The following is a 26,291-nucleotide window of genomic DNA, read 5'->3' on the forward strand; positions in this document are numbered from 1 at the left end:
GCCATGTAGCATCAAGCTCATCTGCGATTTACCAAATCACAATCTAGTTGGGATTCACTGAAACAGACAAAAATGATGAAGGCAGATAATAATGACAAATGTAAAAATTGTGCAATGGATATTCCAGAAACTTCTCACCATGCCTTCTGTGAATGACTGCCTGTGTACTGTTTCTGGAAAGAGGTTATTAACAGGGTGGGACAAAATTTGAGTTTTATTATACCAATTTCTACATATTAGTGCCTTCTAGGTGATGTATCAGTATTCAACATGTGTCACAGATGGACTGGCATCCCATCCAGGATGGACACTGTTCACTTACCTGGATGGGATGCCAGCATAACGGATGGTGAAAAAGTGAGGTATGGCATTCTCTGCCTCAGCCAAAAAGTTGGCAAAGAGGGCCACTGTCACAGAAGGTACTCTGAGACTGGCACCCCAGCCCCAACGGCTGTAAGATCCTTATCCGGCCGGAAGCCCAGAAGAAATGGGGGACAATGGGAGTCTGCCTCCCATGGTGAAGTTGTTACCCTGTACAATGGGTGGCAGAATCTCTCTTGGCAAGCATGGGAATTCAGGTTCTATAGAACTTCCCTGTTGGATTACCTTTGTCCTGAGTATTAAACAGGATGCAATTTACATCAAATAAGTTTGGGTGCAAATGATAACAAATATGTAGGACCTGTAGCAGAGGTATTAACTCCATTTACTGGCATTGAATTCCGACATTTTAAAATAGTTTTCTAAGCTCACATTAGAGGAGCAGCAAAGAGTCACAATACAGAACTGTGGAATAATATTTGGGTTTACTAAATGGCACTAATTCAGCATAACTGTAATACAACTGGGAAATGTGAAGTTTATATATATATATAAAATATGAGTTAAATTAGCCACAAATTAAGAAACTGGCCACAAAGCAAACTGGGCAGTCCATGTTAACAAGGCAGATATTCCTTGACTTCATATTTTAAGTCTATTTTACATTTGTTTTCTCTGTTATAAAGCATTTGTAGCTAGACACGTGTATTAATAAGATGTTGTTAATAAAAGGCAAAGTCAGCTATAAAGTGGTTGTGTCCCTACTAGCCTTCTTTTTTTACTTTGTCATCATGGAAATTACTTTTATCTTTTTTTCCCTGTATATAATTGTAATGCACATTTGTTTATAATGCATCATATTGTAACAAAAATTGAGGTAACACTTTGAGTTTAAAACTACATCAATTAGTTGTTCACTCTTGCTTAACAAGACATTAACAAGCACTTCTTTGGGTCTTCATAATACTGACAATGCATTAGTAAAGTATTTATTCTCTACTAACAAAAATTCACTTTGAAGTGGTCTAAGGTGGCTTAACTGAGACACATTTGCTTCATATTACATATTTAGAAGTAAGACCTGTGAATCTTTCATATTAATAAATAATTTTACCATCATGCCAATATGCTGCACTGCACAGAGATGAATTACCTAGCCAGAGATGTTTAATAATATTATGAAGTGCAGAAGAAGCCTTTGTTTTGGTCTTGTTAAATAAGAGCAATTGAGTAATAGACACATTTTTTGCAGTACTAAAACTAATGTGTTACCAAAAGAGAAAAGCAATTTGTTCCTCAAGTGATTCTATATAATCTGTAGACAAAGCCAGATGGATTTCTAAAACATTTTTTAGTCAAGAAGGAGTCAATAGCAGGATGGCTTTTATTTGAGATGTAATTACAGGCATATTGTCATGACGAGTTAGTCCAAACCTAGCTAGAGCTCCACATGATGGTTCTAATGGAGCTTCATGCTGCACAATGAAGTTTGTTCAGGTTTCTGAACTGGTGTGAATCAATGTGATTCTAAATGGCCTGTCATCAGAGTCAAAGCAATTTATAGTACTTTGTGCACTATATCTCATTAAAGATATCCAACTGAGTCATTATCTATTGACAATCAGGCATAAAACCAGTGCCCAGTGGCATTCTACAAGATAAGAATGATGAATTCGGCTCTCACGTTGAAAAAATTCTGAGTAGTTTAAAAAAGGGAGTTACATGCATATCACAGTTTGTGTACAGAATATAGTGCATGATATTTGCACACACAAGCCAAATGAGTTTAAGCCTGAGTAAATGGTAAACATAATCCTATTCTGAATTGGATATTATGTAGCCAGGTCATTTCAAAACATATTACTTAGTAACTAAGCATCATCATATAAAGTATATTGTATATGAACAGACTGTAGAGTTGCACACATTTTTTCCATATTTTAATGCTTGAGGAAATGAAGTATCATGTGAATCATCAGTAGTGATATGGAACAAAGGGTCTGAGATGAATCAGACTAGGGAATTGACCTGTGCCATGTGAAACGAGGGGTACATACTGGGCATTTGCCAGATTAATGTAAAAAAAGCTGTGAGAGTTCCTATACAAATCTGTTTAGACTAAAATGTTCATATGATTCTTATTTACTGAGCAAAAATGGTCAATTCTGTATAAATGACCACATATGTGGCTTTGTTGTCTTTATTTTGCATCAGAACAGAATATTACTGAAACAATTATAGGCTGGGAACTCTGTGTTGTTCTGCTTACAGGCAGCAGAGGCATTACACACACCAAGGCAAAGTTGGAATTATTACACATACGGAAGGCTCAGTTTTCAGTATAGTGACCAATAAAGACCACCCACAGTGACTCTAAGCTCTATTACCAATTATACGCATTCTCCTTCTTTCTGCTAATATATTATTCTGTTGAATCCTTTGACAAGCATTCATTTTATAAGTTAATCCACAAGAGCTCAATGCCTAGCAATCACAATGAAATGCATTTGTGGTTCTCAAGTTCTGTTTAAAATCTTAATTAAAATCCTTAAAACATGCCATCTGTTTCATTTTGAGCTTGTTTTGCTGGCAATTATTAGAGATAGTACACTTATGGAATGAATTACACCAATAAAGTGTTATTGGGCAGGACAAATAGCGGGGCATTGAATGTTAAAGACTGATGCGAGACTAATGAATAAGTTGAAAGCTAGCAAATGCAAGTTATATTAAGCTATTTTAGTAAAGCACATTGATTTCTAGAATTACAAGTAAATTGTTCAGTCCAATAAATGTGAGGGGTTCTACTTCAAAAATATGCATTATAAATTTGGATAGCACGGTTGCACTGTGATTCATGAACACAGTGTTCTGGGTTTGATTTCTGTGCCTAGTTGTTGTCAGTGTGGCGCTCCTTCAACCGCCTCATGTCTATGTGCCTTTCCTCTGGGTACTCCACCAGATGTGCTTGTTACATTAACTGGTGTTTCCAAACTGCCCCTGTGTTAATATGCACTTGTATGGCTTGTGTGATGGACCAGTGACCTATCCAAGATAATCCCGAAGTAAGAAGGTTTGAACATGTCATGTTATTCTTGTCATTTTTTTTAGTGTAAAGTGAAAACGTAGGCACTGCAACAGAGGTAACTGAAGAGGACAGCAATATTATGCTTCATTGGCCAATATCCTTTGTTCACAATCCTCATTCTGATTGCCAGGGGAAAGATGGTTCTGTGAAAGTCACTCCAGAACAGTTTACTCAGGGCTTAGTAAAGGACTCTCCGCTTTTTCAAAAACAAAGAACACAAGATCTCTCACTATAAATTATAAAACCGGATTTTTCTGAAAATACAACTTTCAGGGGTCAATGTCCAATATGACATTTCAAAAAAGATCACAGTCCAAGTACAATACGTTATTTCCAGCCTTTTTTTCTGATTGGAGCTTCTCTCTCTTTCTTACATACGCTGCTTTATTAGGCTTTTTAAATAATATGGTCTTCATCCCTGCCTCAAGAAGATTTGTTGTCTAAATGGGCATTGATTTTTATGGTGAGAATTTTTTTTTGTTTCTATTGAGTTCAGCTGTGTGCAAACCAAAATACTTGGAATGGCACTCTTGGCATTCTGGCTGTAGTGTAACCAATTGATTCAATTCATTAAAAAACAATTAACATGTAAAAAAATTAGATCTGTCTAGTATTAAACAGTCCAAAAACCAAGTTACAATTTTGGAATCTATTTAGACAAAAGATGACTGTTTTTTACAAACTGTTTGGCAAGATACCTGCTTGGCACTAGGGCAGTGCTGTCTGAGTCTGCTCATCTTCTATGGGGGCAGATTGTTAAAATAATGGGGAGGAGGAAATGGGAAAAGATTCAATGAATTATTTATAATGGGAGAAGGGGAAGTTGGTATGAGAAGAACTGATTTGTTTATATAAGGGCTTGACCCCCTATACTAAACTTGCTTTCCTTAAAGGGTCAATTCAGTTCCTGATAAACATCTGAAATAGTCATAACTGTTCTTGCCTCATTATTTACCGAGAAATCTTATATTCTTTATTTCTGACGGAAGACATTGACAAACATACGTATAAAATAGAATAAAAAAATAATTGTGGTGCCAGCAAAGGTCTCGGGGCAGAGTTTCAATTTTAATATTCCTCTCTCCACCCATTTGTGGCACATAATGCCAGCTTAAATCTCCCGTAATTGTATTCATGATCAAGCTTTAGGAATAGAAAAGCAAAACCCGTGCCTTGGCTTTAGTAGTCCTCTGTTCCTTACAGAAACCAGTAGTCTGAAAACACCATTTCTGGTGATCTCACATTCAGCAAGTAAGGGCGCAGGAAAGAATGTTAGCACAATGAGTGGATTCGGTCTTTCTGTGTAGCTGATTAAAGTCCATGTGGTGATTCTGTTCAATGGATCACAAATGTACTCAAGGATTTTGTGCTTTAAGCCACATGGAGCCAACAAGATACTGAATTATACAAGAGCAACTTTGAGCAGTAATAGTGGAAATTTGTAGCTGAGCCACTTCTACAGAACCTTGGGGCTGTTTCTATTTTTGCTGTCTTTAAGTGGTCCAAGAGGCTCCAGTGGAAGTTGTAGATCTCAAAAAAGAAAATCAAGAAGAAAGGTTTTGATTCCATCCAACCCTATGCTGCCCTGGCAAGGTTAAGAATGAACTTATATCCTTTTTGAAATGGCGTTAGAAGAAAAGTCCAAGCTCTGGCCATTGTGACATGCAGTTGTGCCATCCCAAGCTCCCCGGTGGTTTCATGTGTTTTTTGCCGAATCTGGGTGGATTCTGAGGTGAAGTCTGAGTCAGCTCACACTTCTTATTATCTTCTTATTACCATTCACACAAACAGTTTTCAGTTCATTTTTCTGGTACTTCAAAAGGCATAAGTTGATCAACTTATGAGACCCTCACAGAGAGCAGAACTGAAGGGCAACCGTATGCCATGCTTTCTTAAGTTACTGTTCTGGACTAAAAGTACCTCCTTCAAGAAAAAAGAAGGAATATGAGCAGAGAATTGAAACAAAACACAAATAATCAGAATGTGACTTGCTCTTAAGACGCTCCCCTCGTTTGCCTCCAAAGTGCTTCTTCTGTGATCCAGTCCATCTCTTGGTTCCATCCACACATGGGTCATGGAAGCTATGGGGCTTACACGTGTGTCTGCATTCTTTTCTGCAAGGGCCGTGTGAGGTCCGAGTTCTGGGAGGAGGACTGTGAGTAGTGAGAGGAGGAGGAGGCTGAGGCTTTGCTGGCCTTGTCAAATTGCACATATCCATCCTGTTTGCTGTAGCTGCTAACACTGCTGTCACACTGCGTGTCCAGGAAGGAGCTGGAATCACTGAGGGAGCCACGCTGGAATTCACGCTCACACAATTCAATGGAACTGCTGCCCATCCCCAGTACAAAACGCTGGCTGTAGTCGTAGAGGCGGTTGGGACCAGCACCTAGGGTGGTATAGATATTGGTAAAGGACATGCCCGTGGGGACACGTTGTTTGCCTGTGGTGCCTGTTGTGGTGTTCCGGAGCTCTGTGTTCTGGTTGCCAGTGAGGGAAATGGTTGGCGTTGAATGATGTTCCTTAAATGTATTAACACTGTAATAGCCGTTGGTTGGATCCTTAAACATAAAGCAGAAAAAAGAGGTTAGTGGTATAAATCAAAGTAAAAATGCTCATAATAGAATTAAAACATATATTTTATGTCATTAGCATAATATTTGCTATATTTTAAGAATGACTGGTATGCTGGAAATTGTTTCTGTTACAGTACCTATTTTATTATGTAACAGAGGCTGCCATGAAAATATCTATTTTATGTTCTGTGATATAAATGAAAAATACCAAAAGGAATAACTTAATAGGATACAGCCTTTAGTCATGGAGAAACACAAAATGCTCTCAGCTGTTCAAAAGTACTTGGAACAAACCATCTTTATACAAAAGCGTTAAAACAACAAACTAATATCACCATACAAATCCAACCTGAAAGACTAAGTAGACACTTCAATTCTGCAAATCTTTTGGTGGCTTTTTGTAATACAAACCTTTATTAATGTTTTATATAAACATTTTTTTCTTACCCGGTGTGTGCTGGTTAATTATTTTTCCTAATCTTTTTGTTGCTAAAAGTGATTTTGTAAAAATTGCCAGACAATTTGGTACAGTGAACTTCACACTTTCATGCCTGACCAACATACAGAGTTTTTATGTTATCCCATTGTTTGTGGGAATTTTTTTTGTGTTATTACTGTTTCTTTCCAAATTGCCAAAATGACCAGGTAAGGCTAAGTTGCGACTCCACAATGGCTCGATGTGACTGACTGCACCTTGCGACTGCAAAGCATCTTTTCCAGGACAACTGGTTTCTTATGCTTCTTTGAGGTGTTCCCATTTAACATTAGAAAAATGGACGGAGAAAGTGTTATGTTATGAATAGAAGTTTAAAATATTAAGAGGGTTTAAACAATTGAAATAAACCATTTTAGTGAGACCTTTGGTAGAGTGACATGGTGGTGTAGTTCTTAGCACCATCATGTTCTCAAATCACTGCCTTATGGACCCAGTGTCGTTAGTTTGATTCTCATTATTTCTGAATCACTCATTGTTATAAGATCCAAGATTACTTTCTAACAAAACAGAGAAGGTCAGAATCAAAGAAGAAATGGATTGGGAAATAAAGAGAGAATTTGTTGGGGTCAGATCTAAATAACTTAACCATCACAACCAACATATTTGCCAAAATCGAACTGAAAATGACAGCAAAACTGAAAAGTCAGCAAAACAACAGGGAAACTAGAATCAGTGAGGTACAACACCTCATTCAATAAATGAAGAGTCTGAGGGGAAAAAAAATTACAATGTTAGCACAAATCATAACACACACTCACTAAGGAAATTATTAGCAACACCTGTGTACTTGTTTATTCATGCAATTATCTAATCAGCCAATCACGTGCCAGCAGTGCATTGGGTACAATCATGCAGATACAGGACAGGAGCTTCACGTAAAGGTTACATCAAACACCAGAAAGGGGAAAAAATATAATCTCTGTGATTTTGACTGTGGCATTATTGTTGGAACCAGACAGGCTGGTTTGTGTATTTCTGTAACTGCTGATCTACTTTTCATGCCCAAAAGTCTCTAGAGTTTACTCAGAATAGTGTGAAAAACAAAAAAATACCCAGTGAGCAGCAGTTCTGTGGACTGAAATGCCTTGTTGATCAAAGATGTCAGAGGAGAATAGCCTTACTGGTTTGAAATGACAGAAAGACTACAATAACTTATCTCAGAATTCACAATATGTCGAACCTTGAGATAGATGGACTACAAAAGAGGAAGACAGGCAGTGGGTACAGGCTAACCAAAACTGCACAGCTGAAGACTGGAAAAACGCAGCCTGGTCTAATGAATCTCAATTTCCACACAGGCACACAGATAGAAAAGTCATAATTTGGCTTCAATGGCATGAATCCATGAACCCAACCTGCCTTGTGTCAATTGTCAATGTTGTTGTTAGTGGTGTAATGGTGTGGGGAATGTTTTCTTGGCACACTTTGGGCCCGATACTACTGATCAATCATTGTTTGGATGCCATGACCTATTTGAGTATTTTTGCTGACCATGTGGGTCCCTTTATGGCCATAACATACCAATTTTCTAATGGCTTCTTCAAGCATGACAATGTACCATGTCAGAAAGCAAAAGTCATCTCAGACTGGTTTCATGAACATGATAATGAGTTCAGTGTTCTTCATTGATCTTCCAGATCTAAACACAACAGAACACATTGGGGATGTGACAGAACGGGAGATTTGCAGCATGAATGTGCAGCTGACAAATCTGCATAGATTGTGTGAGGCAATCAAGTCACAATGGACCAGAATCTCAGAGGAATGTTTCCAACACCTTCTGGAATCTATGGTACAAATAATTCAGGCTGTTTTGAGAGCTAAAGGGGTCCCTATCCAGTATTAGTATAGTGGTCCTAAGAATTTGCTCATGTATTTGTATAATATATATGCTGTACATTTTCTTTGGTAGTTAATTTTATTAATGAACCTGCTAAGGTAATCTGTCTTAATTTCTTCCATGACCAATCAAGAACAAGAACTAATTGTGAATTTAATAGTTTTTGTAAGGTCTTCATTGTAAATTAGAAAAGATATTCAACCACTTGGAATATAGGAGTCCATTCTTTTAACAATATGTCAGTTTGAAATAAACAACAAACTTGTATGAAGTGTCTAGTAAATATTATATCTAAGACTTGTCAAAACTTGTGTCATTTACAGCAGTTCAATAGCACCAATACAGAAGGACTGCAGAGAGAAGATTGGCTTTCATTTGAAATAATTAGAAATATTTTATCTAAGACGGCTCCTGTCTAAACGGAAATAAATGTAGATGCCTAACTGACAATGTGACATATGTTGAGCAAATTGAGAAGTTTAAAAAAAGAAATCTTGAACATCTCTCTACTTACTGGAGTTCACGTCTTATAGTCACCATGATATAATCCTCCCAACAGAAACTGTATAATTAAGTACACCCACAATACACAGCAAATTTTATTAAATTCCCATTCAGTTACAAAGTAATCGTATTAAATATAAATCACGTTCAAGTTAGCTGTACTCATCTGAAATCATTTATTTTTTCAACAAAATAAAGTGGAGATTAGAAACCCTATTAAGTCAAACTCCTTTCTATGTGTGAATATATTACAGTGTTTAATGTTTAAAATATTATTTTGTCAGTTTTTCTTTGGATATCTACATTGGCACTTCTTGTTTTTTTTTTCCATGGAAACACATAAAATGGTTTGCATTCAAGCATGAAATGTTGTATTGGTCACAAGTTATTTTATTTCTACCAACGGCCTGTCTTTAAGTTTTTGACGAAATAGTTATGGACTCTTGACATCTAAAGTCCATTCATGAATTACTATTTTTTTTACAATTATCCATCTGTGTACAGTAAGCTTGTTGTTATTCTCCTTTCTCCACAGGCGCTCCTGTTATCTCTCAAATAACAAAATGTGCACATTAGGTTGAATGCTGTCTGTGTATCTGTGACCTGAGATGCTATAGCATCCTGTCCAGGACTCGGCTTTACATTACATCTGAAGAAGCTGAATAAGGCTGATTGGCAAAATTGCTATGCTATATTTACTGATGTCCTTATTTGGCAAATATTCCCCGTGATACATTGTGAGGTCAATGTGACATCACAAAGCTGTAGCAGTTATATGTAGAGCTATCCCCCATGCATGCTGCAAGCATACTCTACCTTATTTATAATGTTGCTGCTAGATCTGCTTTGTATATGTGTGATGTCACTGTCTGTTCAATACTTTGGTGGGATTTGCACCCCTTTAGGAAAAAAAAATAGCATTTTCATTTGAGGGGTACATTAACTGACCATAATTAATATTTTGTGAGTATTGCTGCAAAATATGTAGCACTTATTCCTATGTGTTTATTTAGTTGCTGCAGTACCACGTGGCTAAGTTTATATGCTGGCCAAACGCATGCACAATTATTAACAAGGGACAACGAGTTAAAACAAACTTTAAAGGAGTCAGAAAACACATAAGACACTGTGAAAAAATAATAATAATAATAATAGTGAAATATGTATTACTAGTTACCAGGTGTTTTTCTATTCTTGAAGGAAGAAAAAAGTGAGAATCACCTGCCCAGTTAGATAAGAATCAAAAGAGGATGTGCCAGCTATGTAAAACACAAATTAAAAAAAAATGGAACAAGATTCAAGTTTGTGGCGAGCTAATCAGTGTCCTGAAGAGTGGAACTCTTTCAGAAGATTTTTTTCTTTTTTTACTTATTGCTGGTTTGTGGCCATTTGTAATATTTTGTTTGTGACTATGGTTTTATCTGCATCTTTTCTTGTTTAAAACACGGTAGCATAATGGTTAGTATTGCTGCCTCACAGCTCAGGTCACATGTTTTACCACAATAATCAGTCCAGCATAGTTGGCAGATGCTTCCCTCACTCCCAGGGACATTAAAAAGACTATTGCACCATTATATTCCACTTAAAACTACTTCAGATCAACATTACCTGTTTACTTCTACGCATTTTGCCAGGTTCAGTGAACTTCCCGAGCACTTCCATTATTTTGCCGATCTCATGGCAAAACAAACTCCATAGGGCTGCCTCATCACTAGTGCTGAGTTTACTTTAGGTTCTGGGTCTCAGTGATAATGAATGTTCTTAAAAATAACTGTACATTATTATTATAGTTCCAGGGAAAATTGGCATGGCACACGACCTACTCCGCTTTGATCATAGGTGGGTTCCGAAAATGGGTGACAATGTTTAGTATTAGAATACACATTAAGCCCAGTTTATGAATGATTTTGTGAACTGAAGAAATATGCCTCGGAATAAAACAAGGATCGGTTGATTTCCTGACACACAAGCAATTTATACTTTATAGAATTAAAGGAAATGCTTAGCATTAATAAACTTGTAAATGCAATTGGCATAACATAATTTGGCATATACTCTAATTAGGTCCTAATCAGAGAACAACTGTTGATTCAATTTGGTATTGTCTAATAAACAATCACAGATGATAGGAGTACATATTTTGATTATTTGAATGCTCTGTAATGATATACAGTTTGGGTGATGATGTCACTCATCTTGGTATTTTTTGCATTTTTCAAGAGGGCCGTTTAGCAATAAATAATAAAAGAAATGTCACTTGAAGGGATACTTTTACTTAACAACTTAACCTGAATCATTACAGTGACTGTGCATTTTAATACTGAAAAGAACATATATACAGGGTGAGTCAAAATTATGTTAACATTAATGGTACTGTTATGTATATACTTATATAGCATTTTTGTGGACAATTTACAGTGGTGTGAAAAACTATTTGCCCCCTTCCTGATTTCTTATTCTTTTGCATGTTTGTCACACAAAATGTTTCTGATCATCAAACACATTTAACCATTAGTCAAATATAACACAAGTAAACACAAAATGCAGTTTGTAAATGGTGGTTTTTATTATTTAGGGAGAAAAAAAAATCCAAACCTGCATGGCCCTGTGTGAAAAAGTAATTGCCCCTGAACCTAATAACTGGTTGGGCCACCCTTAGCAGCAATAACTGCAATCAAGCGTTTGCGATAACTTGCAATGAGTCTTTTACAGCGCTCTGGAGGAATTTTGGCCCACTCATCTTTGCAAAATTGTTGTAATTCAGCTTTATTTGAGGGTTTTCTAGCATGAACCGCCTTTTTAAGGTCATGCCATAGCATCTCAATTGGATTCAGGTCAGGACTTTGACTAGGCCACTCCAAAGTCTTCATTTTGTTTTTCTTCAGCCATTCAGAGGTGGATTTGCTGGTGTGTTTTGGGTCATTGTCCTGTTGCAGCACCCAAGATCGCTTCAGCTTGAGTTGACGAACAGATGGCCGGACATTCTCCTTCAGGATTTTTTGGCAGACAGTAGAATTCATGGTTCCATCTATCACAGCAAGCCTTCCAGGTCCTGAAGCAGCAAAACAACCCCACACCATCACACTACCACCACCATATTTTACTGTTGGTATGATGTTCTTTTTCTGAAATGCTGTGTTCCTTTTACGCCAGATGTAACGGGACATTTGTCTTCCAAAAAGTTCAACTTTTGACTCATCAGTCCACAAGGTATTTTCCCAAAAGTCTTGGCAATCATTGAGATGTTTCTTAGCAAAATTGAGACGAGCCCTAATGTTCTTTTTGCTTAACAGTGGTTTGCATCTTGGAAATCTGCCATGCAGGCCGTTTTTGCCCAGTCTCTTTCTTATGGTGGAGTCGTGAACACTGACCTTAATTGAGGCAAGTGAGGCCTGCAGTTCTTTAGACGTTGTCCTGGGGTCTTTTGTGACCTCTCGGATGAGTCGTCTCTGCGCTCTTGGGGTAATTTTGGTCGGCCGGCCACTCCTGGGAAGGTTCACCACTGTTCCATGTTTTTGCCATTTGTGGATAATGGCTCTCACTGTGGTTCGCTGGAGTCCCAAAGCTTTAGAAATGGCTTTATAACCTTTACCAGACTGATAGATCTCAATTACTTCTGTTCTCATTTGTTCCTGAATTTCTTTGGATCTTGGCATGATGTCTAGCTTTTGAGGTGCTTTTGGTCTACTTCTCTGTGTCAGGCAGCTCCTATTTAAGTGATTTCTTGATTGAAACAGGTGTGGCAGTAATCAGGCCTGGGGGTGGCTACGGAAATTGAACTCAGGTGTGATACACCACAGTTAGGTTATTTTTTTACAAGGGGGCAATTACTTTTTCACACAGGGCCATGTATGTTTGGATTTTTTTTCTCCCTAAATAATAAAAACCACCATTTAAAAACTGCATTTTGTGTTTACTTGTGTTATATTTGACTAATGGTTAAATGTGTTTGATGATCAGAAACATTTTGCGTGACAAACATGCAAAAGAATAAGAAATCAGGAAGGGGGCAAATAGTTTTTCACACCACTGTATGTGCCACATATGGTACATTTGTTGAACATGATTGTGAACAAGTTGAGACATTCCTGTGAATCATCTTGCACATATGAAGTATGTTTTGTGAATAAATTGTTTCTGCCATTCAAATGTTAACATAATTTTGACTCACCCTGTATATTTTAACAATTATATATAGACTGTCTTTAGGTGAGATTTTCCCATATTCATATTAGAACTTGCTCCTAACTTTAAGTGCTTACCTTTAAAGTATGTCTTGTTATTTTCTTTGCTTTTATTTAGGAAGTTCTTAGCTGGGTCTTTTCAGTAAGGCTAAAGTTACTTTGAATTTGGAGGACCTTTACAGGAAATTTACCATCAGTTTTTAAAAATGACTTCAGACTTGGTTCCACATGTGTCCATCCAATTTCTAACCTCCTTAATTCAGTTTAGAGTGTGGGGACCAAAGCAGACCCAAACTTCAAAAGGGTACTAATCCATCACAGCACAAACTAATGTACACTCCAGCACTTACAGTACAAACACAAAACAAATTTATGTTTCCATTTTACATAGATGGGTGGCATGGTGATGCATTGGTAGCACTACTGCCACGCAGTAAAGAGACCAGGGTTCACATCCATGGGGGAATGTGTGCATTGACCTCCCCATGTCTACGTGGGTTTCTTCTGGGTGCCCTGGTTTCCTCCCACTGTTTGTTCCTGCCTTGCATCCTATGCTAAGTGAGTTAGGCTCAGCCCACCCCAGTGTCCTGCTCTGCATCATGTGGGTTAGAAAATGACATGACAAAAATATTACAGCTATAAATTAGATTAAGGTCTCTTAAACAAACATACTGGACTAATAAAATCACAAAATTCATTGAAATTGAAGTATAAAGATTATCTTTAAACATTTACACAAGAATCCTGTTTACTGATCCTTGTCAACTTAATAAATAATGCAGTATCACCAATCAATTAGGGCACCGCATCAGAGAGACTATGAAGTACTTTTTTTAGCGTGTCAAGAACTAATATTGTGCAATCACTTAAATAATAGGTGATGATGAATAAAGAAGAATATTTTGTGGAGTTTTAATGAAACTTTTACTGCAAGTCCATTTAAAAAATGCTAATACACTACATTAAATTGGCCTTTAGCATTGTACTCAAATTTTAGAATTGCAGTCATTTTGCCCTATTGATTAAGTTTATTTTGCTGTGTCTGTGTGGCCAGTTTGATAGCTATTATTATTATAGATGTTATTGTTGGATTATTGTCTTCGCTGTAGCATTCCCCACCTTCACCTCATATTTATGAAGAGTCAGTGCTTTATAAAATGCATGTAAAAGGGGGGCCCAAAAGCAAATCTTGCCCATACCCTCTACAAACAGTGTGTTGCACCCCTGCCCAGAGGAAACAACAAAGCCTGGAAACCAATACTCAATGATGTGCTTAAATAAATGTTTAAGGATAATTTTGTGCAGTCTGCATTTTACTCAGTTTAAATCACAAATAAAGGGAATGTTTAAGCACAGGAGGTGCTGTAAGAGTTGAATCTGAATCCTAGTCCAGTGTATACCTAGCATGTGTCTGAATCTCAGATCCTTCTGAGCTTATTCTTAAAGGCTGATGCTGTTATTTTATTATTTATTACTATGATAAATGCATTTTTTGCTATTTTATATAACCCTTAAGAGAAAATATTATATTTTTGGTATAATCATTGTTCTATTGTTATGTGCTAATTTTCTTGTGGATGGCAAACTTAGGAAACATATGGTTCAGAACATAAAAATGAATGTGCATCCTGGTGTACTTTTAACCCTCCTGAAAAGTCGTATGCTCTTAAGGACTACAAATAAACCTATTTATTGCGGTTGATTGTAGTTATTTAAGGTATCAATGTTTGTCATGTCCCTTTAGCAACTGGGTGTATCCAATGATGTTAAAAGCTTTCTGATTATGTAATGAATTTCTTTTTGAGTAGTGACCTAATCAATAGATTGTATAAATACAGCACATAGGACACTTTGTTTTTTACAAAAACACTAATATGACATGCTTTTGTCTCTTGCAAGATTTAGATAAAGAATAATGATTGAAGCTTTCTCCTGCCTGCGTTTTATTGCTTAAATCGGGGCATTCCAGTGGGGGGTGTCTGTATTTAAAATTTTCTTCCAGAGTGCACAACTCAAAAATTCATGTAACAGAAGTTAAATGAATTTTTGATTAATGCCACTGTGCAATAAACAATTGCTTATGTGTAGTAAACACACTGTCATTTGTTTCTCATGGCAGATGAATTTGTTTGTTACTAAGTTGTCTGCTTTTCAATACAGTGTGCTAGCATTAACAAAACGACTTATAACTGTCCAAGGGACATTCAGAAATAAGCTTAAGAGTGATTTCTGTATAATTTAATTTTTTGTATGAGCTTACAAAATCTGCGTTCTTTCACTTACTGAGTATAGAGTGCACCCAAAACTATTGCCTATTTCAGTTTTTATCATCATTTTATTTAGGAAACTGAACATTATATTTAAGCACAATCCAATCAAAAAAATAACATACCAAGTACAATATGCAGCAGACAATTCATGAAACTCAGCACTCAGCTACCTCCCAACAAAACAAGCTTACATATCTAAAATAGTTCTTTATGTAGGATAAAACAGCAAAAAAAGTCATTTAACTCAAGTCCAGCATATTTACTTTAGACTTACATTAATGAGTTCTCGCCAAGTTCTGAACAGATTTTTGTAAGAGAAATTGACATTTTCCAATTTGAGATAATAGCTTTCTCAGAGAGTTATAACTGGTGGATTGGGATTCTTCAAATTGAACAAAATGATTTTTTGTGCAAGTAGTGTATTGTATGAAGTTACAGCTGATATTCCATAGCACAGTTAAAATCCACCTGGAATTACTTTCAATTCTGGCCTTAGGAGGAATCCAAGGTCATCAAAGAGATATGTAAATATTTTTGCCAAAGCGACACTGTGATGAGTGGTCTGTGGCATCAGGTGAGTTTTTAAAGAAACATTAGCACCCAGTGAGGTGCAGGCTCTAATCGGGCACAAGTGAGTGGATGAGTTGGGCGCATGACTGAAGGCAAAGTCACGTGCAATTGCAAACGTCACTCAGGTGGCTCATTAGCGCTTCAGAGGGAGTGGCGTCATCTCACACCTATGCCCAATTAGGAGAGGCAGTATAAGAGAATCCTGCACGTCAGAGGGGGGAGAGGATGAAAGATCAGTGAGAAAAGGAAGAAATATCCAGGGACAGAGAAGAAAAGAAGGTTAAAGAAAGGAGAGAGAAGCATGCAGGCCGGCAGTCAGGCGGGAGGAAAGCCCCTCAGGGAAGCATCCGGCTGATGCGTAGGGGCTGAACGAGGCTACAGAAGCTGAGTGTCTGGGAGAGCTGGAGTGGCCCAGTGCTCGGTCCCATGTACGTCCAGGGAAGACAGCAAATTGAGGTTTGACTCGGATAGAGGGCCCTGCTGGGGAGTTATGGACAGAAGGTTGGCTATGTCTTTCAGCAGGGTGTCTCCACTGCTGAGAAGCCCCGTGTGGCATAAGGAGAGGAGACGTCAGTTTTAAAAGGATGCACCAGGGACTAAGATTTTAGAGAAGTTTCTTGCCTTATGATTTTAGCCTCATTTCTAATGGGTTATTTATGGGATTGTTTTTAACCTTCACATGTTCACTGACTTTTAATGGATTACTTATTTATTTATTGAAGATTTTGGTCTGAAATATTTGAACACTGTTTATTTTTCTGACTGTTGGATTTTATATAAAAAAAGCACTCCTTCCTATGCGTGTGTCCTCATTTGCCCGGGTCATTTTGGTTATGGTATCGACGGTGGTAAGTTCAAGAAACTCCCATCACTCTCAGGAATTATTGGGGGTAACTTGTTAAAAGTAACGAGTGCTACATAGTCAAATTATTTTATAAAGTAGCACATAATGTAATGCAACACTTTCTTTATTGAAGTAAAAATACCTGTATTACTTAATAAAAAATAACGTGTTACTACCGACGCGTATTACTGACACTCCAAACAGAAAATGACAGCATGATGACAGCTAATGAGGAAGAGGTTAAGTATGTGCATGGTGTGCAATCAAGTGAAAAGAACTGAACAAAAGTTATAAGTATACATTTGTTCCTATAATTGCTGAAGGGTAAATTTAATCGACCCAGTTTAGGGTCACAAAGAGCGAGTGATTGTCGCAGCACCATTGGGTGTAATGTGGTGGGAGGCATGTCAGTCCTTTGCGGTCCAGTGCCAGAAGACTATTGATAAAGTGTCAGCTTAGTTTTATCCAGCTATTTTCTATTGATATGTTGTAATAATGTAATCTCCCAGTGCAGCAGCCAGTGTTAATACTGCAAATCTTCAGGGGCTCGGGTTGGGGATAGAGAAAGGGGAAATATGTTACTTACTTTACAGCACATAACAGACTAAATGTATTTATAAAATACAAGAAGGCCATTTTTCTGGACAGTTTCGTGAAGGTTCAAAGATGTGTAACTTTTTATACAAAAGAACAAACAATAATGCAAAAGAAACAGTTTGCATTGCATTTTATAATATAACTATATTATATAAAATATGTTACATATATAACTATATAACATATTGAGTTTTTTTTTTTTTTAGTAAGTAATATGTAATATAACTAAGTTACTTTTTTAAAGTAATGTTCTCTAACACAGCTCAGAGGTCATTTGGTGATCTAGCACATTTCTTAACAAAACTCTGATTTTTTTCAAAATCAAAAGCAGGATAAATTTACACAAAATCACAAAACCAAAAGAAATCAAAGTGGGCAAAAGCATAAACCAAAAACTAAAGGAAAGGCCAAAACAGCAACACGCTAAATTAGATCAGTAGAACAAGGGGTTTGCTTATAGCAAAATATAAATGCAGACGTTTGAGCAGTCCGCTATTCTCAGCTCCCCTTTTGATGTCCTCCATAATGTCACTGCTGCATAACAAGCATTGTCATGTAACAGACCCAATTAAGAGGGTCCTGAGGCAGAAAGCTTGCGACAGGCAGGGCTAAGGGAGCAGAGCCCCAGCCCACTCCTGACACATGCCTTGTGCCTGATGCTCCCTGCAGCCATGTAATAAGACAAGATGACTGAGGAGACTGATGGGGGGGGCTGGGGATTGGGGTGGATTCTACAGTGCATACTGCTGTGACCTTATAGACCCACCCAGAAAAATGAACAGATTTATCACTACAGATATGTGGGAAGATGGTGGACAGACACACAGAGGCAGAGAAACACTAACTAAAAATATTGTGCCTCAAAGCTGAAAGGCTCAAACTAAATGTAAATTCAAAAGATACCTCACTTTGAAATCCTCTTTTGATTTATTTCGACTCAGTGATACAATAAAATGTTTCATTCTTTGCATTTAAAGCAAGCTCAGAATCATTATAATGTGGGCTCATTATTATACACATTATTATTTATAACTGGTGAGCAACTTAATTTGTTGTAATACTGTAAGTAGAAAACAGAGAATTTTGAAATCTGCATCAATGTTATAAAAATAAAAGACACATGATCCAACTAATTAACACCCACCCCTTCACCTATTCCAAACCCAGTCTTGAGCATTCATTAGCTGCAAGGTTGTATTTTGAAAGAAAAGACCTTAGTAGTCTGACAAAAACGGCAGCAGCATTGCAGTCAGCCTGGTCATAGAAGAAGAAATTAAGACGCAGGATTGCAGCCGTGACCAGAAATGCCTTGACTCTGAACTAATTGTATCATATTTCCTTATTTTTTCAACATAGCGACCAGGTGCCTCATTGATCCTCTCCACGTAAAGCTGCAATAGATCAAAATAAAAAGCAGCAGTTCTAGAGGGAGACAGTTGGGTGGTTGCATTTCCAGCGAGAGAGGCAATTTTACAATACAGTTAAATAACATTAGCCAGATGAAGGAAAGATGGTGGGAAACTTTACTGTTTAAGTTGGGGTGAGCAACTTTTTTGATAGTCAAAAGAAAATGTTCAACCAATCTTATGGCCATTTTCTAAAAGCAAAACTGGAATATCAAGAATAGAATAATCATACAGTTACAGGTATGTCAGAAGTTCACACCTTGCTAGTTAAGTGTTGGGTAGGAAATGTAACTAAGTGGCACATAATTGTACGTGTTAAATTATCAAAAAGATGCATATAAAGACATTCTTTATTTGTATAAACAGAGCCAGAGTGTTAAACAATGGCACATTTTTGCCTCAGCCCCACCAGATCCTTACAAGGCACGAATTGATCCATTTAATACATATTGGCACAGGGTTCATAATACAGTACTCCCACAGTACAGTACATCCTTGGAATGATAGGTAAAATAATAAACGATATTATTATTGGAAAAAATATATAAAAGGATTGGCATAAAGTCAATAAAACACAAAATATACAAATATCTACATTTTTCACCACTTTTATTTAAGTTTTGCAATTGCAAAATTTAACGCGGAACAGAACTCTCCAGTTTTGTTCATCTCACAAGCTTCTCTAATCATCTTGTCAGATTCAAAACTCCTGCAAGCTAAAAGGTGCCTGCTCTTTTATAATTAAACACACATCGTAAAAACTTAACAGACATTTAACAAACCTGTGAGTGATGCCTTAAAGGAATATTACATTCAAAAATGATTTTTTATATGTTACTTGATTCATGTATTTTGTAGTCATGGCTGAGAGAAATGTTTAATCTCAATTAAAATTTCTGATAGAACAGAACCCTATAGTGACCAATGCTGGACAACTGCAAATATTATCAAAAATGCCCATGAAAAAATGTCCATGTTTGATAATCTACATGACAGTCTTCCAGTCATATGCTCACAAAATGCAAAACACATCAATTTTTTGCTAAAATATTGTTCAATAAATACCTAGGGAAAAGAATTCAGTGCACATATGGGAAGCCCCTTCATACAGGTACACGCTTTTGAATTGAAGGGGCCCCCATTTTTGTGCTCTACTTTCATTTTTCTGGACTTATTTATTTAAAGAGTAAGTTTGGTATTTTTCAAGTTGAAGTAATTTCTTTGCAAATATGGTACAGGTAATTGTTGACTTACAATCACATTCAGTTCTGATGGACCTGAAGTAGATCTGGACATAAGACAGACTGGTATATGTATTGAAACCTGACCTTATATGTGGTACTGTATAGTAAGTCTCTTAAGTCATATTGTTTGTTTTATATCCTTTTTTATCATCATTCTTAGCACATTGTATAGATTTACTGTCTTTTTTTGTTTGTAAATTATTTTATTATTACTTTGTTTCATTACTACTGTTACTTACTTGGGAGCTGAACCTTTAACTTCTTCGTGAATCCTTCCTTTGTCTGTATTATGTTACGTCATCAGTGTTCATTGTGTTAACTGTGAGAGGAGGAATTGTACCAACCCAGTTTGAGCACTCATATGTTTTCTGTTTTAACATGTCAGTCTGTTAATAATAAACATTAATAGATAAAGGAGTTCAGTGTGGTTTCATTACCTCTTCATGGTGGTTTGCATGCAGAAGCTTCGGAGGTTAAACTGATTCAAAGTCAGAGCACAGCAGTACGGTATGTGCGGTGAACACCGGTTACAATGGGATAATGTAAAGTCACATGCAATTGCATTCACTTTCTTTCCTCCCTCATACTGCTTGATCACTTTCATTTTTGTGTCGAGATCAATTGCCTTTTTTCCTGTAATTGTAAGATACAGTAACTGAATGTTGAAACTGCTGCAGGTAATAAGCTGAGATGGAGATGAATAAACGGCATACGGAGCTGGCGTGGTGAAAACTGTCATTTACCTCTGAGACACGGTAGCGGTCGTAAGTCGCATGGTCCTAAGGCGCATAGGTTGAAAGTTGACGACTACCTTTATATATGCGTTTGTCACATGAAATTGTGTTCTAAAGCGTTTTATAGAAATTTTAAAAAATACATAGCCGGTCCAAGTGTGTTATAATGTAAGTTATGGGGCAACGACCACTATAGGAAAATAAAATTATAAAAAAAATTACAAAATACATCCTGTATAAGTGACAAATGAAAACATGTCTTGTGTGACTTGAGATGTGTTGTAACAACAAAAGGGATCTGGAAATAATCACTCTCAAGGTAAGGATACATTTTATATTTGTTTTTAAGATAGCACCAGAAGGCTTCCAGAGATGCATTCTCACATAAATATGGAAGCAAATCAACACAATACTAAGCACAGGGCAGGAACGGTTTGGTGCTATTTTCTCTTTTGTGAAGAAACTACATCATGGGCAGTGAATGGTTGTTGTGGAAGAAGACAAACACTGAGCTAGCACTCATGGCTGGTCTTTGTTTAAAATGTCTAAATCTCATAATATTGTTTTTTTTTTGTTAGAAAATGACACGTACAGTGGAACCTCGGGTCACGACTAATTCGTTCCAAAACTCTGGTCGTAACCTGATTTGGTCGTGACCCGAAGTAATTTCCCCCATAGGATTGTATGTAAATACAATTAATCCATTCCAGATCATACGAACTGTATATAAATATATTTTTTTAAAGATTTTTAAGCACAAAAATAGTTAATTATACCATAGAATGCACAGCGTAATAGTAAACTAAATGTAAAAACATTGAATAACACTGAGAAAACCTTGAACAGAGAAAAGTAACATTGCAAGAATTCACACTACAGCCTTATGAACCGCTCACTGTAAACACTTTTTTAATGAGTTTTAAGTTCAGGGAAAAACATGAACATTTGAAAAATCCATAATGTAATAAACAACCAAGAAAAGTAACATTGCAACAATGCACACTACGAACCGATCGCTGTAAACAGAAGTGAAGTGGAGGTTAAAATCCAATAGAAAAAAGTCTTCATTAAATACAACGAGGTTAAAACAATGCTCGAATCAGTCTCTTTAAAAACAAGCCTGATGCATTCTTTAACTGCCTTCTTGGCCTTATGCGGCCAGCCTCTCTCTCTCTCTCCCTCTCACTCTCTCTCGCTCGCTGCACAGGGAATGCACAGGGAGAGACTGAACACGTGCGGAAATCATCAGCGTGTACGAACCGGAAGGGAAACTGGCTTGTTCGTCACACGAGTGTGTGGTCGTGAACAGATGCAAAAGTTTGCCGAACTTTTTGGTCGTAACTCGATTTGTATGTGGTCAGAGACGTTCATGACCTGAGGTTCCACTGTATAAGCTGTTTAATAATGTTGTTGTAATCTCAAGATGCGGATCAATGCTCGACAACTTTCTTGGCTTGAAAAATGGGTGTTATGGGTAGTAGGTTTTTAGGCTTATGATTTCCAGGCAACCTGTGTCCCATAACGTTCCATTATAAAATGCCAGAATTGGCTATATATTTTTAAAAATGTTAAGAAAATGCTTTACTTTAGAGCAAAATTTTTGCATGGCAAATGCATATATACCATATTTGTGAAGAAATTGCTTTAACTCGAAAAATGCCAAACTTTTCCATTAACAATTTTTTAACAAAAAACACATTTATTTTGCACATTGTGAGCTTATGACTAGATGACCAGACGTGTGGATTATTAGACATGAGTAACGTGAGATTTATTGTCCAGTATTGGTCACTATTGGGTACCATGCTACAGTATCAGAAACTTTGTTGTCTTTTCTCCATGAAAACATGAAATTAAAATTTTTTCTCAGCTACCACTACACTCTACATGGAGTAAATTTTTGGGTGAAGTATTCCTTTAATAATATTTCTGAAATTAATAACCTTTTAGAAAATGACAAAATAAAAAAATCAATATATACATCTCTATATACAGTATATAAAATCCAACGTCTGTATGTATGTTTGTCCGCTTTTCATGAGAGAACTACTTAACGGATTTAGATCGGGTTTTTTCTATAATTTGTTTGAACATTCCTGTTGATTTGGCAACTTCTCTCATCGTGCTAAGTATCATAGTTCGCTGGCAGGAGCAATTTATTCACACTAATCCGAGACAGAGGCTGAGGGCCGAGGGGAGGGGGATGTGTGACGTGAGGAGTGGGGAGCCAGGCGGGTCCATTCTCACTCACGAGCCAGCCTCCATTCAAGTCGCTTTACCTGTCACCATATTTTGAAGCGTACCTTGCCTCCGCTTAGCTAGCGATACCTGTTTGTTTATTGATTTTTAAAGTTTGTCCTGTTTCACTACTATGCAGGCGGTGCCGCGGGGGACAGCTAGTAATACAATATGTGATAATTCAGGAAAATGAGTGCCAATATTAGTGACCGACATGTAGCTGCAAAATTGTGAATTGCAGTTATGAGACATTTGAAAGTTTTCAAATGAAAATATTTTGCACATTGTTCGAAGGCAATATATAATTTAGGCACTTGATATGTATGGAACTCTTATGGTCCATACTTAACCCTAATTTTTTGTACTATTATTTCATATTGCATAAAAAATATTATTGTAAGAAAATGCTGTTCTGACCAAAGTGCTACCTGAGGCAACTGTCTCATTACCACATCCCCACTCTGGCCAGTGAACAAATGTGAAGGCGTGCCCCATAGCAGACTGGCATCCTGTCCAGGGTTTATTCCTGCCAGATTGTGCCCTGGGCCTCTAACGTTAGATTCAGTCGGTTCACTAAATAAACTGATGGATAGGGGTTCTATCAATGACTCAGGGTAAATGACAAAATACATTTTCAGCAAATAAAATAACATTCCAGCACAGGGTAACATTATGTTCACATCACCTCTCGCATTTACAGTACTTTTGGGATAGTTTGGAATCATCAGTTCCAACCTAACACATGCACATCTTTGGGGATGTGGGAGAAAGAAAAAGTACAGTAACTGGATGAAAACCAACACAAACATGAGGTGAAAATGCAAACTCCACCCACACAATGACCAGGTAAAGGATCTGAACCCCAAACCTCAGATCCATGCATTGCCATAGAATAATAAATATTAAGATTGGAAAACTCAGTCTTTTACTTTTCTTTTCAAAACTTGATTTGCTAATTTAGGAGCTTCAGATTTTCTCTATTTATAAATACCTGGTTATTTTCTCTACATAATAAATTAGAAGTTTAGTTCTACCCGTATACTGAATTATTTAAAATTACGACTTTGCTGTCAAGCCACATGTACTTATGGAAATGGCTCATAGTCATCTTCACTCTTGTTACTCAGAACTGTATCAAGAATAACTATAAAGAGGTGAGGTTCTCTTCTAGTGCAGGATCTCAGAGGTGTGATGTTAATCGCTGGAAGTTGAGATGAATGTGACAGCCAAGGAAAGTGAATCATTATCCCTGCTGATAGACTGCGAATTATTAAACATCTAAGAGTCAAGAAGAAAGTAGAAGAGCAGCCTTTGGAATTCATAGTCAGAAATGCCATGATCAGTGATGATCAAACACAAAGAAAGACATGGAAATGAAGAAAAACACTAGCGGTTTGCATTGTCAGCTAAAATAAAAAAACTAGATGATGAAAGCACAAACCCAGAGGAGGGGAAAAAAGACGGGGACAAAAAGAATTAAAGAAAAAAAAAAAGCACGGTAGTGCAAAAGTAAAAACCTCACTGTTTCACTTCTCATTTCCCTCAACAAGCTTTGTTGTGTCTCTTTTGTTTTTCAGGAATAAAACTGAAAATGTATGTGGACAAATAACTAGTGGTGGGTGGAAAGGCGAGGAAATCACAGCTTAAGAAAGCATGCAAAATCGTCAAGCTCTGTCGAAAAGGGGGAAGATATTTTTGACACTTAAAAAATGCAAAACTTTGAAAACTTTTTTAACTTCTATAATACTTATGTAATTAACGTGTCTTCAAGCCAGAGATCCCAGACATTAAAAGAATCTCAAATGAATGTGTGCATCTTTTCATGTCAAATTATCTGAGGCAGACTGTGTGATGCTGCATTGTTTAAAGGGGAGCTACAAAAAAAACCATGAGTAGCAGACATCTTGACTTGAATTAAAAATTTTAAAACAATGGAGAAGCCAATTATACTAGGTTATGTTTGTGTTTGTGTCAGCAGAAAACCAAATATTTATGACTGTCATCTAAAATGTTAGTGGAGGGTTATATAAAGGAAACAGAAAAAGTTGCATTTTTCATTTTTTTCCTATTATATTTCTCTAAGCAGTGAAAACATTTCTAGAATGATGCAATGAGCCAGATGGGAAAGTACACTATTGACACTAGGACATCTGTAGTTACTTCTTGATTTTTGTTTCAATTTTAATTGAAATTGAACAAGAAAACAACTAACATGAAAATCAATATAAGTCAAAAATGAATAATAAAGATAAGTACAAAAACAACTCAATCTTCCATGACACATACTCCTCACCTAGAGAATTCCAACTGCCCTGCAGAAGAGGTCCTTGAAGGATCAAGAGTCATTGATCAAGACCGTAATAAGGTTGTACCGCTCCCTGAACCAGCATGATTATAATATGTGCTGCCGTCCTAGAGTGGCAGCAAAGAGAAAGGAAAAAAATAAGGAAATGATCCAGGATGTGAGCGACCTACGCTACTTCCCTACTACACCACCACAAGTACAGAAACACACCAGCGAAGGCAAAGGTGAGTTACAAAAAAGGGTTATTATCCAGAAAATAAGAACTTGGATACAATTAATAAAACCCCTATATACTGTACATAGTATCACGCTGCAGTGTTTCCCACCCCACACAAATCAAGGCATAAAACACTCAACCACATATGCCACTAAATATGAGAAAGAGAAAAGAAAAATTGAATACAATCAGAGTCCTTTAAATATTCGCTATTAGGGATCAACATCTACAGTCTATTGTGGGGAATGATGCACCGAGCCATACCTCTGTATTACTAAACAGTCCTTGTGCTGGCCCGTCAGGTCCTCCCCTGAATGCCTTCACCTCATTCACAAGGACATATTTCTTCCAGAAATGAACCCAGGTTCACCTGACTTTTCCCATGCAGGTTGAATGGCTTTCCCTCTTCCTTTTTGTTATGGCGTCTGCTTCTCTCTTTGGTCCGGCTGCAGCTTTTTCCCGCTACACATTTAAATAAGGTTGGCTCCTTTCCGTACAGTCTGTTTGGCCCTCCAAGCCAGGTGCTCCCTTCCCCATGTACCATTAGCCGGCCTTACATATTCAGCCATTCCATCATTATCAGTAATGGAGAAAAGTGCAAAATGCTAGTGACACACACATATATATTCAAGACAACCATTACAAGGTGAGTAACCCGGTTAAGACAGACACCTGGTTTCTTCAAAACTCCATTTACATGCACATTGGCAAAATGCTCTGATGTCATTAAATAAGATTAAACATCATTAAATGTCAATTCGAAAACAAGCCTGGAGTCTGTGTTTCCAAAGCAGTTTTTTGGGGAATCTTACTTTAGTTACATTACTCATCACTTACAAAAAAAATGTCTAAATTGTGAA

At 37.0% G+C, this 26,291-nt stretch overlaps 1 protein-coding gene across 4 annotated transcripts in view; it reads right to left on the bottom strand.

Annotated features, from left to right (window-relative positions):
* Nucleotides 1-203: 203 nt before the first annotated feature.
* Nucleotides 204-26,291, bottom strand: part of kirrel3b (kirre like nephrin family adhesion molecule 3b) — a 971,552-nt gene continuing 945,464 nt past the window's right edge. For all 4 annotated transcript variants that reach the window (XM_028810345.2, XM_051932391.1, XM_051932392.1 and 1 more), the window contains exon 15: nucleotides 204-5,967. In XM_028810345.2, coding sequence (XP_028666178.1) covers nucleotides 5,500-5,967 — 468 coding nt within the window. In that variant the 3' untranslated portion in view covers nucleotides 204-5,499. The remainder of the gene's footprint in view (nucleotides 5,968-26,291) is intronic.

Source organism: Erpetoichthys calabaricus, chromosome 9 (assembly GCF_900747795.2).
Source record: "Erpetoichthys calabaricus chromosome 9, fErpCal1.3, whole genome shotgun sequence".
NCBI lineage: Eukaryota > Metazoa > Chordata > Cladistia > Polypteriformes > Polypteridae > Erpetoichthys > Erpetoichthys calabaricus.